Genomic DNA, 15,668 nt, shown 5'->3' on the forward strand with positions numbered 1-15,668 from the left:
GAAAAATGGAACATAGCTTGTTTTAAGTGGCTTCAAAGTACAGGCTTGTGCTCTAAGTTTCAAGACATGCAAACAGAATGACTTTAATCTTCTCAAAAGAAACAAATATAGATATTAAAGCAATTTTAAAGAAAAAAGCATAAAAAGTTTTCAACAGGTAAGCAATTCTAATCGCATATGTATGTACACATACATTCAAAACCATAGTATAAGAACTTCAAAATAGCAGGTCCATTCTCTACAACAGGGCTGTCCAATTTCAGAGATGCAAGGGGCCACATACTGCACAGGTCAGAGGTTCCAAGCTGCAAACCACACAGGCTGTATGCCACAAGGACCACGCTACGTGCAACTCCTCTCCATCCCCGATTTTTGCTGCCACATGACCTGCTCTGCCTTCCCTTTCCCTCCTCCCACCATTGCTACTACCATGCAGACAGGGAAAGCCTGTCACCTGAGTTCCTCCATAGTGCTGCCACACAGACAGCAAGCTTATCAGGCGTTCCACCAGGCTGTCCTGCTCCAGACACCCCCAGCCACCACAGCAGCAGCTGGTACAATGAGGGGAGGGCAGGAGGAATGGCCAGGTAGGAGCACCTGGGCCACATGTTAATCCTTTGAAGGTTTAATGCATCCTATACGCCACCAGTTGGACAACTCTGCTCTACAAAATAAAAAGAATTTATGTTGAACTTCTCAAACCTTCAGCTTGAGGTTATTTCATTGTACCTACCTGAGCTACTTTCCAATTACCTACAGGCATCTGTTATTTTAATGAAATAACTGAATTCACCCCCACAATTATGGTTCTTTATCATATGCAAATATGATGATACTCAGATTGGCCCTTTTACTTTCCTTTTCTAAAATAACATAGACCCTCTGTAAAATGGTATGCTGAAGGCAATGAAGATCAAATCCTTTCTCCATAGAAAATGGAGAACATAAGTAGAAAATGCAAGTTCATCACATGTAGCGTATGTGCAACAACTGCATTCTGAAGTAACCACCTCTTAGGATGGGGGTTCTTAATTCAAGTACTTGACCTCTATATTCATATTGCCAACCACAATACCAATTTGTACCAGCTTAAGCAGACACGCATTTATTAGGAGCCGGACTCAAATCATTTACTAACCAAAAGCCATCAGCTTGAAATTAATTACAAATACTACTCAATTTGTAAAGAGTTTATCATTGATTCATAATTCAAGACTCTGTAACCCAAAACCAATCCTCTGAAACATCTCTTTCTCTAACATTTTTCTTGCCAAAAGAGTATGAAATATCTTGAACAAAATTTCCTACTGAGGTTTATCAAAATCCACAAACAGTCATCTTCCATAAATATCTGGTAAAAATCTGCTTAAGTATTAGATCTGCAAATTAAAAACAAAACTAGTTCCTACCTTAGTGCATCAGCTCCATAACTATTTACAATGTGCATTGGATCAGGATAGTTCTTCTTTCGTTTGCTCATTTTTTGGCCATCACTGGAAAAAAAAAATCAAGAGCAGGGTGTAAATTCCTAGATATGCACAATACAAAAGGTTATAGTCAAGTTTCCCTTGAGATCCAAATACTCTTCCATATATTATACTGACTGAAACTCAACACTGATCATCATATGTTCAAAGTCAGTCTAGCCCATGTGACACATCTGGCACTTTTATTTCAGCATGTTAAACAAGTCTAAAGTACAGAGAAAACTTGAAAGCAATTGGCTGAGTTACACACACAGAAGGATTCATCTTGCAAGGAGAAACGAAGATGTCACCATAGAGAAGGAGAAGAAACAAGATATTTACTTTCAGTCAGTTACCAGGATGTGGTGTTGGAAGAACACATTCAACATTATAAAAATACAAAACTACAAGTCCAAACGCAAATAAGAAAAAAATTATCTTTCCTTCTGCACTGAAACGTATTGTTTCCCTCTCAGCCCCATTCTCTTATTGATTTTAATTAGTTTCATAGCTCATGGGTGGGGTGGGGGGTTGACATTTTTGGAAAACAAGCAGGCTTAACTTCTAGATGGGATATACAAACTTGTCTCTTTTGGGGAATTAACAAATAAATAACAATATTGCTGCTCTGTTACACGTGATGGCCAAAAATGATGTATATTACAAGTATAACCAAAAGTCTAAGCCAGCAGTTTCCAAATGGCGGTACACATACCACCAGTGGTACACAGACAACTGGGAGTGGTAAGCGGAAGGCCAGGGGGATGGGCCACCCACACTAGAACCCAGCAGCAGCCTGCTGCACACAGCCAGTGTTGGGGGAAAGGGAGGGGGCAGATCAAGGCCCCCATGGTGAGGGAGAGAGTGGGGCAGGGGCTGAGGTAAATGGAGCCCCAGGGCAGGTGATGGGATGGTCAGAACCTAGGTGGCTCATCCGGGGGTGGGGGGGGTGTTAGGGGCAGCATTCCCCACCATTGCACGCAGCCCAGGGGAGGCATGTGGGGTACGTGTCCTCTAGATCTGTGCGCGGGGTAGAGGTGGGCAGCCCACTGCAGCCTGGGCTCTGTACCCTGCCGCCACTGCCTCAGAAGCCTGACGCAACGTCATGTGCCTGCTGCACGCTGGCTGCACTATGTCCACTGCCCGCCTAGTGGTGGCAGGCACATAGTGTCAGGCATGGCTCCTGAGGCAACAGCAGCAGGGCGCAGAGCACAGCAGCAGCCCACTGCTCCCTAGGGGTTTACTCCCCTTGGGCCGGCTCACCCATCCCAAGACAAGACCAGCACCATGGCAGCCTGGGGCTTTCCAGGGGTACTGTGGGGCTCCTGTCACTGTGCACAACCCAGGGCAGGCATGGGGGGAACATACCCCACAGATTCATGCATGTGGCAGAGGAGGGCTACACACTGGGCTCTGCACCTTGCTGCTGCTGCCGCCGCCGCCTCTGGAACTGCGCACGACACCATCCGGCTACCGCTGCTGGGCAAGCAGGGGATGCAGTGCAGCCAGCACGACAGGTACACAGCATCACACAAGGCTCCTGAGCCAGCAGCAGCAGGGTACAGAGCCCAGTGCACAGTGGGCAGCCTGTCTCCACCTCACACACAGATCTGGGGGGCACATGCCCCTCATGCCTCCCCTGGGGTATGCACAATGGTGGGGAGCCATGCCTCCCCCAGCACCTCCACACGAGCCACCCGCGGCGGTCCCACAACCTGTCCCGGCCCCAGCGTCTCATTCACCCCAGCCTCTGCCCCACTTCCTCCCTCACCATGTGGGTCTTGATCTACCCCCAAACTTGTTCCCTTTGCCTCCACCCCCCCCAGACTTACCTGCTGAGCACTTTGTTTGTCTGTGCACGTGTCTGTCTGTGCATCTGTTACTCCCAAGCCCCCCCTCCCCCCGCTGCTGCTCCTCACTCCTGACCCACAGTACCCCACATCCTGCCAGGGCATGCAAGAATCCCCCCTCCCCAGGCTCAAAACCCCACACACACCCCAACAGCCTCCTACCAGGCATCTAAATACTGTGTTCTGTCAAGCAAGCTCATTCCTCCCACTAAAGACATCCCCAAAATCATCTCTGGACAGGTAAGCTTACACTGGTTTTTTTCCAATTTACAATTGTTTTACGTGGCTACCGTAACTGATAAAACAATGTTTTATGATTCCTAAAGGTTTTGATGTTGTTTTAATACATAGTCTGTTACCTATGTGAATGAAAAATTTGCTGGTAGTACTTAAGACTATCATTTTAAATTGGTGGTATGCAATCTATCAGAGTTTGGGAACCCCTGATCTAAATAACCAAATTTCTAATTTGTGATCTATAACAACAAATCTGAATTATTAGAATTTGCTTACAATAAATATGAAGAATGTACTAACATACCAACCTGGCAAGAACTAGCCCATTTACAATTACATTCTTGAAAGGAGGCTTTCCAAAAAGAGCTGAGGACAGCACCAGCAAAGTGTAAAACCTGAAATAAGAGAGAATTTAAATTATATTCTAATCATGTTAGCCAAAAAGCAGTATGCCTTCAATCACAACTAAGGGCACTTTTACATGTGTTTTGGGACGCAGCACCAGGTGATGTAATTAGAGTGCCATACTAATTAAAAGCACCCACGTGTCATATCAGCATTCCCGCGCTGAAAAAAGAAGTGGTGGTGGGGAGTGTTGAACTAAACCTCATTGAATGTGTTTTATTTCAAAGTGCCCCACCGCCATTTTTTCAGCACAGACACACACGTGGATGCTAATACACATGATGCAGAAGGCTACCAGAGCGCATCAATTCCCGTGCTCCAGCAGCCTTGATTCATCAAGTCTCCTCTGGCATGCTGGACTTCCAGCGCATCAGAGCAGGTTCCCCACATGTGTATAGGAGCCCAAAGATTTCAAGAGTTAGATTTATTCACTCAGTTTGTAAATGAAAAAACTGGGGCTAAGTGGAAAAAATATTATGTGTACAGTCTTATGATACAGGTGCATGTCCTTACCATACAGTATACAGTATTATTTTCCCCAAGTGTTACACAGGTAGTAGAATTTTAATGAATGACAATGGAACATTTTGTCAGGAAGACTCAGGAAGAACCTTAAATATATCATCATACGGGAAGATCCACAGTGTAGGTCTGTTGCCTAGCAACCTTAAAACAGAAGATGATTTTATGAAAGCTGATTGACCTAGTCTAAGGTACAAAGGGACTGTATTTACGTAAGACTTAAAAATAAATACTCGGGAAAAAGTAGGGCTCATCTGTCTCCTCTGAGATGGTTTAAGCTGAAAAGAAAACAAAAAAAAAACCTGTATACAATTGATAAAGCATTCCTGGCACTTGGTTATCCAAAGCTTTGTAGAAGGTTGCTTATGCGCATTAATAGATTTATAAAAGTGGCTTATATGAAAGCTGGGATTCTTATTCTGTAGAGGGACTTTCAACATACACAATTATCTCAAGGCATGCAGCACTCTAGGCTGTAAAGCCTCTTCACCAACCAATATTACAAAGCAACTTATTAACCCTTATCAAACATTCAGACATGCATGTGAACGTATGCGTGCACACCTGCAAAAAATAAGTCTCGGCAGTTTAAGCTGTTCTTTTTTTTTTTTTTTTTTTTATACCTCTAATACATCTCTGTGGTACTTCTTCCATACCATCTGAATCACTTTTGGCTTCCTCATCTTTATACCACATTCACTTGAACAGAAAATGACCCTGATTATATAAAGATGACTCCCCAATAATTAGATTCTATACCTGGAAAATTATAACAAATTTATAAAAATTCCACATATAGAATCTAATTATTGGAGGTCTGCCTTGAATCTCGTCCCCCTTCCAGTGCTACAGCAGGGAAAATAAATCTGTGAGGTCAGGCATCCCTTCTCCCTCTGCTTCCCCTCAACTTTTTCCCCTGGCAGTCCCATCTCCCTCCCCTTTTTGTCACAGATCCTGCTATTCCTGAACACATGGAAATTAGGAGCAAATTTGAAAAAAATTAACTTCAAAACGAAACATGGCCATCTGCATATCTGATTATAGTATCCATAGACTTTGTTTAGCCAGAACTGGTGCACATTAACTTTATTTTTATTTTTTTTGATGGCTACAAGTTTTTCACAGAATTTCATAGACATTAGGGCTGGAAGGGACCTCGGAAGATCATCGAGTCCAGCCCCCTGCCCAAAGGGCAGGAAGTCAGCTGGGATCATAGGATCCCAGCAAGATAAGCATCCAGTTTCATCTTGAAGGTGTTCAATGAAGGCGCTTGAACGACCTCCGGTGGCAGGCTGTTCCAGACCTTGGGGGCTCGGACAGTAAAGAAATTCTTCCTTATGTCCAGCCTGAAACGATCTTGTAGTAGTTTGTGACCATTCGACCTTGTCATCCCTCAGGGCGCTCTGGTGAACAAATGTTCCCCCAGATACTGGTGGTCACCCCTGATAAACTTGTAGGTGGCCATCAGATCACCCCTGAGCCTGAGCTTTTCCAGGCTAAAGAGCCCCAGGGCTCTCAGCCTGTCATCGTAGGGTCTGCTTCCCTGACCTCTGATCATGCGTGTGGCTCTTCTCTGAACTCTCTCAAGCTTCTCCACATCCTTTTTGAATCGTGGAGCCCAAAACTGGACGCAGTACTCTGGCTGCGGCCTCACTAAGGCCGAGTACAAGGGGAGAATGACGTCCCGGGATTTGCTTGAGAAGCATCTATGGATGCAAGCCAGCGTTTTGGTCACTTTACTAGCCGCAGCATCGCACTGCAGGCTCATGTTCATCTTGTGGTCAATGATGACCCCCAAGTCTCTTTCTTCCATAGTGCTAGCCAGCGTAGCACTGCCGAGCCTATAAGGATGCTGCGGGTTTTTCTTCCCAAGGTGGAGAACCTTGCATTTATCGGCGTTGAACACCATCAGATTCTTGTCCGCCCACTTGCTGAGCCTGTCCAGGTCAGCCTGGATCATCTGCCTGTCTTCTGGTGTGGATGCTTTGCCCCAAAGTTTGGTGTCATCTGTGAACTTGGCCAGTCCGCTTCTGACTCCAGTGTCCACATCATTAATGAAGATGTTGAACAGTATGGGTCCAAGGACAGAGCCCTGGGGGACTCCACTGGTCACAGGACACCACGATGAGTGACTTCCATCAATTACTACCCTCTGGGTCCAACCCCGGAGCCAATTTTCCAGCCAGTGGATCATGGAGGACCCAAGGCGACAATTGGCCAGTTTCTCCAAGAGGCGATCATGGGAAACCAGATCGAAGGCTTTTTTGAAGTCAAGATATATGACATCAATCTCATCTCCCTTGTCCAGGTGATAGGTCACCTGGTCGTAGAAGGAAATGAGATTGGTCAAGCAAGACCTACCCGCAACAAACCCGTGCTGGCTATCCCTTAAGACGTTGGCGTCGGCCAGTTCATTAAGGATGGCCTCCTTAATAAACTTTTCTAAGATCTTCCCTGGGATAGAAGTCAGGCTGATGGGCCTATAGTTAGCCAGATCCACTTTCCTCCCTTTCCTGAAGACAGGCACCACATTGGCCTTCTTCCAGTCTTCGGGCACTACACCAGAGCACCAAGAGTTTTCAAAGATCCGTGCTAGAGGCTGGGCTATGATGCTCGCCAGCTCCTTGAGTACCCTGGGGTGAAGATTGTCAGGGCCGGCTGACTTGAAGGTATCCAGCTCAGTTTAACTCAACTGTTTCATAGACACATTCTTGAGCAACAATTTGGCACCAGCTTGCATCCAGTATAAATTATGCATTATATAAGACCAAAGCTAAAAGGCTCATGATTTACCATATAGTTTACTAGGCTGGGTCCCACCAGAGTCAACATCACGTCAAGCCATGACACTGCACACAGTTCACCCAGAATCCCTCTGATGTGCCTTCTCTCAGCCTGGCACATATGATTAATGTGGCCTTGCCCTCCACAGTAACCCCACAGCTCAGCACTGGTCAATATGTGTGTGTATTCTAGATATGCCCCCCACATCAAGGATTAATGTGTTAATTAGCCCCCACTCTTGACTGGAATTGGGTGTTCCTGTCAAGTCTTGGGATGTTCCAAAAATTTACATGCAGATGAAGTCCAAGGGACCCTTATCTGGCTTCACCTCATGGGGGGCCACACAGATCATATGCACCAGGCAGCGATGGTATGGCAGAGGGATTCTGGGTGAACTGTATGCAATATAGTGGCTCACCATGATTTGAAAAAGAGTTGGCAGAGGGGAATTGGACTTAATGGGCACTAGCATGTACTATTCAGATTCACTAACCTATCCTTGTCATAGATTCCCATCAGCATATTTTCCCAATGTCGACCATGTATTTTATAGTCATGCTGTGTTGGCTGCATTTACTCAACTTCATAGCTGCTTTCCAATGCTAAACACATGGCCGCTTTTGGCAGCAGTTTAATGATAGGCAATGTATTTAGTGAGATTTCCTTGTATGCGATAATAAAATGATGGACTTTTTTCCCCATGCCAACTGGGGAGGAAAAAACCTCATCTTGCATTCGAGTAAGTAAGGTACTTTCAAAGAAAAACCTAAACCCTCAACTTGACTCACATGAATAAGACCAATGAAGCATAAAGAGACTGCAAGGTCACTAAGGGTCTAGTATAGTGGTGCTCAGACCACAGATCCAAACAAGTGGCTCTTCAAAGTTACCACCTGCAGCTCTTAACTGAATCTTACTGACATCTTCCTTGTAAAATCTTAGAAACAGAAACAGCACTGGATCTTTATTCTTTGTCCTATCAGCCACTTTGGATACAGCTGACTATGCACATTCTTAAGGTCATACTGAGCCTTACTTCTCTCTTACTAGGCTCACTGCTTCTCATCCTCCCCTAGTTACTCCTTCAGATGAACTTCTTTATTCCTCATATCTCCAATCGTCTAACTTGGGCAAGTCTCTTGGAGGCTGTTTTGACAGTTGCAAGAGGGGTCATCTCAAACAGTGGCACCCTTTCCCATTTTCTTTTATTTGAGCATTGGTAACTTTACTTCTAATCTTTTACACCTGCCAGGTGCTTTTTTTTCAATTTATCTAATAATTAAACAGTGTATAGTGAAAGTTAGACATTGTCTCATCTTCAGGTTGTCATGCAGAATTATATATTTAATGAGGCCTTGAAATTCTGCCAGAGCTTTGGTAGTATTGGGCCAGGATAAGATGCTAGCCTTTTTAGTTCTTTTTGTACAAAACATTTGCCACTTGGAAAGTAGGAGTAGCAAAGTTCAATCACCTGCAATTAAACGCATGTTTTTGATTTGGATGTAGATGTACATATTGAGCCTTCTACTGATGTAAAGCGTAAACCTCAAAACGTAGTCTGTAAAGCACATCAGACAAAAGAATTCTGTGACTAGGAGTAGGTGAACAATACTTTGAAATGTTTATAGCAGTTATATGTGCCTTTGAAAGCAACTAATAATACCATTAATAAAGAATAAATCTCAACTCCTAACTACTTTAGTTTTTGTAAAGCAATATTACTTTACTGGAAATATAACAACTAGTAGCATCTTTATGAAAACACCACTTTGTTAACAGATCATTCTCAGTGAATCATAACACAGGTTCTCATAACTTACTGAGGCGGCCAGCTTGTAAATCCACTTAAATATCAGAACAGTAGTTCTCAACCTTTTCAGACTCCAGGAACCCCCTTCATAGCTTTTCTGAATTTGGCAACACCCGACCTGAAAACCATTGTTCCAATGGCACAACTAGTTATTTCCACACATTGGGCACAGAGGAAAGTGAGGAAGGGGCTGTGCTGAAAGCAGAAGGGGGGAGTGGTGGGGCCAGGGAGAGAGTCTTCCTTGCCACTGTGTGGGCTCACCTAGGGGCTGCAGGTTCATAATGGGAACCTGAGGCAGAGTACCCCTTGTCAGTCTTGCTCATCCTCTGCTTCATTACTCTTTCATAGGTGCTAGGGGTCTGCAGGGATCTGCACACAGATCATGGCTGTGCTGTGAAAGGGTTAAATACAGTAGCTGTTGCCCCACAGTTGTGGGAAAGGAGGAGTCAGGCTTCAAGGGGAACCCTGCCTGTGGCTGGGCAGCCTCTGGGCGAGCCCCTGCTGAGTGCAGACCCCTGCTGTCAACTCTGGCGCCCTTCCCTCCCCAACCCTTTCAACAGCCAGTGGCTTCCATGGCTCCTTCCAGTACCTGGACGTCATATCCCAGTTGCGTAATTGTGACTAGGCAGAGTTGTTCCCCATGCTCGTTTCCAAAAAGGGGTGTGCTGGACAGACCTGGCTCTTGCTGCAGCTGCATCTTGGTCCACTTGGCTCCCCTTTCTGGAAACAAAGGCATGCCAAATGGGTCCATCTGCCATGCCCATGGTGACAGTGCCAGAACTATAACACTTCTAAAAAGGCCTTGTAGCTCCCCCGAATGCCACAGTACCCCAGTTGAGAACTACTGGATTAGAATGAACCTCCTCCTCCTACATTGTAAATCTCACCTACGGGTATGAGCTAATTATACTTGTAGCAGTTTCAAAATTGGACTCTTCGTGACAGCATCCAAGGTCAAAGTTTGAGCAACGGAGCTCATTTATGTTGCAACAGGCTCATACACACATAACAGGTACACCATAAGAAATGTTGCATGGTCCTGAGCAGCAGCTCCCTCCCCTTTTAAAGTGGTTTCAAGTATACACTTGCCTGCACTCAATGCAGTGATTCTCATATAGGGTGCCACAGCACTGTAGGGTGCCTCGAGATCCCTTCAAGGATGCCCCAGGGTACCACACAACATTAGCCCATAAATCATGTTTGCATGCCTAATAAGATAAACCCAGAGATAACAAATAGGAATCCATGAAGTTAAAATACTCTGACCTGTTGTAATCTTTCCGGGCTCTTTGAAACAAAAACAAAAAAAAATGCTCAATTATTTTTCCACAGTAAAAAAAATAAACAAAGAACTAAGAGCTGGCATTCTCTGAGGGGTGCCTTGAGTCTAAAAAGGGATGCCTTCAGTCTAAAAAGGTTGAGAACCACTACCCCCAAGCTGTACATTGAGTGCTTCTGAAGAAGGAAACTTAAGATCAAATCAAGCCTGGAGAAGGCTTGAGGCAACATGTACGGTGCTATAAATAAAAGCAAAATTCCAGGAACAGAAATGTTGGCTAGTTTACATTCTTTCCAATTTAACCAACAGAGAAAATTTAAACTGCATCCAGGGAATAGGGTTACTGATGTATCCATCAAGTTTGGAATCCATACAACAACAGGGTTTTTTTCAGCCAACTCAGTCTTCCACCTGCTTGGGGTGAATAAACCAAGTTTCTTGCAGCATTCTTTGTGGGAGCCTTCTCAATATAGTCAGTATTACTCCCCAATACTAATTGGCACAAGCAAAAGGAATCATCTTACCCTACATTTTGGGCAGCCTGCTGCATGTTAGCTGACCTTCTCTCATGCTACCAAAATACCAGTATTCTAAATGAAAGCCACACATTTACAATTTGTACATAATTTAGAGACTAGTCAGACATAAGAAGTACTACGTATACAGCAAATGCTACATAAAAATCTGGGACAAAAATTACCATCCTCTGGTTTGGTCAATGCCTTCAGCAATGAAATCAGCAGGGAAGGCATCTTCAAATTCTTTTTTGTTCTCAAATGGATAATGTACTTGAGCATATGGCATGCTCCCACTCTCAAACCAGCAGTCAAACACTTCGGAAACACGGTGCAACATGCCCTTTCTGCAGCGTGAAGGGATGGTTAGATGATCAACGCTATGAGGTGAAAGGGGGTGGGAGGACAAAGAGAGAGAGAGTTTGACAAATACTCAAGTTAGACAGACAGAAGTGTGGTTGCAACAGAACTTAATCCACATTATGCCTGGATGTCAGGTAGCGAACACCAACACCATCACCACCACCACCGCCACCACTGTATTCATTCTAATATAAGACAACCCTGAATATAAGGTAACCCCCAATAAGTAGATCCTATATATGGAAAATTTATAAATCTGTTATTATTTTCCAGATACAGATATACCTCCATAAAGGATCCACGTGCTAATTAGCCCCCCACTCATGACTGGAACCACATGTTTTTGTCACGAGTCCTGGGATCCTCAAAAATTTATATTCAGATGAGATGCAGAGCAACCAAGTCCAGCACCACCTCATGGAGGGTGGGGCCACACTAATTATATGCAAAGGACAGATTGGGGGCAGCAGAGGAATTCTGAGTGAACTGTTTGGGGCCCTCTTTGGTGATGTGTCAGACATTTAAGGCCAGGAAAGAAACAGGAATCACTGGAAGTAGTAAAGAAAAGCACAGCTCACCTGTGCGAGGGAAAAGGAACAAAAAAACGTATAAATGTAGTGGCTCATCATGACTTTAAAAAGAGCTGGTGCTGATAGAGACTGAGTACAATAGGCATTACCATGTGCCTTATTCAGACAGGTTCTACTAACCTATCCTTGTGGCAGATGGCTAACGCTGGCTATTGTATATGTTAAGTTCTACGCGATGTCAGTTATCATGTTTTGTGTTATGTAATCTTTGATACTTTTCTGTTGTATCTCCTTCTGTGAGGCCTCTGTTGGGGTTGTTTTTAAAATGTCTGGCTTTGTTTTTCTAATAAAATGTAAAAAGATTTCCATCGTATCTTGGCCTTTTTTGGCTAAGATCAAATGTACCATTTTTGGGACCGCCAAGGGCAGGGTATCACAGCCTGGTATTGATGTATTTCCAGACCCAGTGCCAGTTCCCTGCAGAGGGGACATCGAGCAGGGTTTTTTTGTTTGTTAGTTTGTTTTTTTAAGGGCCACACAAAAAAGAAAAAAGGTTCCCCATCAGTATGCCCAATAGGAGCCATGTGTTTTATAGTCATCCCGTGTTGGCTGCCTTTAATCAAACTGATAGTTGGTTTCCATTACTGAGCATGTGCTGCTTTTGGCAGCAGGTTAAATAATAGACAATGGGCACATCTACACGTGCGCCAGGCTACAGTTGTTACTGCACAATCATTTAGTACTTGCTTAAGCAAGTTACTGCATAGCCCTGGTGCCGCAAAGATCATTTCCAATGCAACTACACAGTAGCAACAAGCTACTGCACAAGAGCTCATTGCTACTACACCGTAGTGTCAGCGTCACGGTTCATGCCTGCTGATGTTATGTCGCCATAGTGATAAGCTACAGCGACGTAGCTTGTTGCTACGGCAACATAGCATCTTGTGTAGATGCACCCAGTGTATTCAATGAGGTTTCCTTGTATGGTGTGGCAGGGCACTGTGTGTGCCTGCCACTTTAAGGGCCTGGAGCTGGCAGCCACCAGGTGCCTGACGAGGGCAGCCATTTTGGAGGCAAGGGCTGCCTATATAAACAGGGCAGTTTGGCTGCTGGAGGCCAGGCAGCAACATCGCCTAGCCGGAGGGCTGCTGAGAACAATCTGGAGGTAAGGGAGGAGCTGTAGGGGATGGTAAGGAGGCTCCTGGTCCTGGGCATGACCTGAAACTGCACCCTGCCAGGAGTGGGTGGCCTGGTGGGGCTCTCAGTGGCGTGGGAGCCCCCAGGAAATGCCAGGCCAGTTACCACCCTGGTGAAAGGCGGGTTGGGGCACCTTAACCCCTTGCCCCCACCACTGGGTGGGTAACCCCAGTGTTTGTTTGAGGGGCCCAGAGGGCGGACCCCGAGAGAGAGTGAGGGGCTAGAGACCCGGCCAGAATGAGAGAGTACCCTTGACTGGCCCATGCTGGGGCCAGGACCAGGATGGTCAAAAGGGCCAGGGGCCCACCGCGAGGGATGCCCAAGAGCCAGGGGCCTGGGGTCCCGACTGGCCTGGAGGTGGGCCAGGGCTAATAGCCAAAGGTCCCAGGGGGACCACGCCCGAGAGGGGAAAATGGCTTCGGGGGGGCTAGGTAGTCCGGATGAAGGCGGAAAGGCCGCCTGATTGGAGGGATCGTGGAGGGGTCTTGTTTGGAAGATTCTGGGGCCCAGCATGGGGGCCGGTGAGGATATGAACATCAAGATGCCATCTGCGAGGCTTGGGCTGCGGTATTGGGGAGGATAGGAGCCGCAGAGAGCGCCCCCTGGCATTGGGGCACTAAAATGGGCAGCCTCCCGCTTAATTGACATCAATCAGTAAATCAATTAACATCAAGGCATGGCGGCAAAGAAGGCAGGCAGTTGCACCAAAAACAGGTGGGCGGGCCACGGAGATCAGCCCCGATGAGGTCCCCTGTTACATATGGATACAAGACAAGGAGCTCCCCCTCCCCTGCCCCCCCATGCTGACTAGGAGGGAGGGAAGGGGAGGGAGCAAACCTCATCTTATATTCAAGAAAATATGGTAATAGAATTTCCCTATTATTTCCATACGTCAGCACTATATCTGACAAATTTCTTAAGTTTAAAGACTATTTGGAGATTGAGTACTGATCAAGTTTCACTCCCAAGAAAGAAGACTCATACACTTAATACTGCTTCTCAAAAGCCCCTACTTCCCCTTATGATCTTCTAAGTTGGTTTTCTGGGGGAGAAAAATGAAAGCTTAACATTTCTAACTACTTCTGCCTACCGATTTCTTATTAACAAGAGGAACAGTTTATGCTGAAGCATGTTCTAACCTTTCTCTATGAAGATCTGTGATTTTCACTCCTGATAGCTCTTCCAGTTCTGCCACCGATCCAATGCAAACCACCTGTTAAAAATAGTCAATTATTTTACAACCAGTTATATTGATATTTTAAAAGTTACGACAGCATTGTATTAGAGACCAATCTCTACAACAATACAGAGATTAAGTATACAATAAAAAAATAAGTCAAATTTGCCCTTTTAAACTGAAACTTGCAACTTTCTGCTCTGTTACTTCAGTGTGTATGGGGGAAAATTGAATTCGAAACCAATTATGTTACATATGACACACAGTATTTCAATAGCAATTTTCATCCGAAGATCTCAAATTATTCTACTGAGCTGCTAGATAGCCTATGTTACAGTTTAGACAATGAAGCCAGAAAGGCTAAATGATCTGCCTTACCAAAATGAAAAAGTAGTAAAAGTTTGGCACAGAATCCGTATCTCCTAGGCCTAATCTAATACTTCAACTACCAGGAAAGTTGCTTCACAAGGAAGTTAAAAAAGCCTTCAGATAATGATACGAAATGCTTCATAACATCATTAACCGTTTAGAATGTGTGTTGTAGCTAAGATCAAAAGAAAATGGTCATTATTTAGCGTTCGTCAACCTTTTTACATTAATATGCCCTTATTCTAAGGTCAAAGCAATCAAACTGTTTCTTCATATTTACCGTAAGAGAAAAATAACTCCATTTGGTGTTTTTATTTATATTGTTGTAACATACAGGAGAAGAAGGAAAAGCCTACATAATGATGTAATTATGTGGGCTTTTAACAACACTCTGAAGCCTGACCTTGAGGAGTAAGCACATGCAGGGTGTAAGAAAGCAAAGTTTTTCTCATCTTTAAATTTATAATACTAACTGAAGAATTCATGACCCCCCTTCCTTTTCTCCCCCTTCCATGTGTACATACCCCCTACTGCCACCTTCTGGGTCATGGCCAACTAGGAAATATTGGTCTAGGCATAAGAGATTTGATTAAATCCCAGGTGCTATTGCCCCACATTAAAATCTTTACATTGTGAAGGGGAAAAAAAATGGCTGTTTGAGGAAGCAAAGGTTGAGCAGAAAAACAGTAATGCCCAGCTGAGCATGAGAGTCATGAGCTAGACACCTTTCACATAGCTATCTTTCAAGGTTATATTAACTGACCTCTTGTGCTTTAGGGACACGAATCATAACCCTTATGACTAAAGATAACCTTACACATACATTTATGTGCTCTGAGAAGCTAAAAAAGCTACAGCACATTTTGTTTTATTTTTGCAAGTCATTGTTCATTGCTATTGTGATTGGAGGCCTTTATTTTATTTAATTTTTTAAGGACAAACAAGTTCACAATTGAATTAAACTGCCAGCCTATGTTATTAAACACCACCTCTGGTTCTCAAAATACTTTAAACATGTATTGAAAAACTTCATATACTTCAGCACACTTTCCTGGTTAAACAACAGAAGTTAAGCTCCTACGTGCTGGAGAGTTTGAAATTAAAGTTGCTGCTGTGAAATATCTGTTTTCAAATTACTGTTTTCTTAGTTTTGCTTTTAAATGA

At 44.4% G+C, this 15,668-nt stretch overlaps 1 protein-coding gene across 2 annotated transcripts in view; it reads right to left on the bottom strand.

Annotated features, from left to right (window-relative positions):
• Positions 1 to 15,668, bottom strand: part of IARS1 (isoleucyl-tRNA synthetase 1) — a 261,597-nt gene that overhangs the window by 129,443 nt on the left and 116,486 nt on the right. For both annotated transcript variants that reach the window (XM_059716041.1, XM_059716040.1), the window contains exons 16-19: positions 14,098 to 14,171; positions 11,054 to 11,248; positions 3,862 to 3,948; positions 1,410 to 1,493 (exon numbers count right to left, since the gene is read on the bottom strand). In XM_059716041.1, the coding sequence (XP_059572024.1) occupies positions 1,410 to 1,493; positions 3,862 to 3,948; positions 11,054 to 11,248; positions 14,098 to 14,171 (440 nt within the window). The remainder of the gene's footprint in view (positions 1 to 1,409; positions 1,494 to 3,861; positions 3,949 to 11,053; positions 11,249 to 14,097; positions 14,172 to 15,668) is intronic.

The sequence above is a fragment of the Alligator mississippiensis genome, chromosome 12 (genome assembly GCF_030867095.1).
Source record: "Alligator mississippiensis isolate rAllMis1 chromosome 12, rAllMis1, whole genome shotgun sequence".
NCBI classification, from domain to species: Eukaryota; Metazoa; Chordata; order Crocodylia; family Alligatoridae; genus Alligator; species Alligator mississippiensis.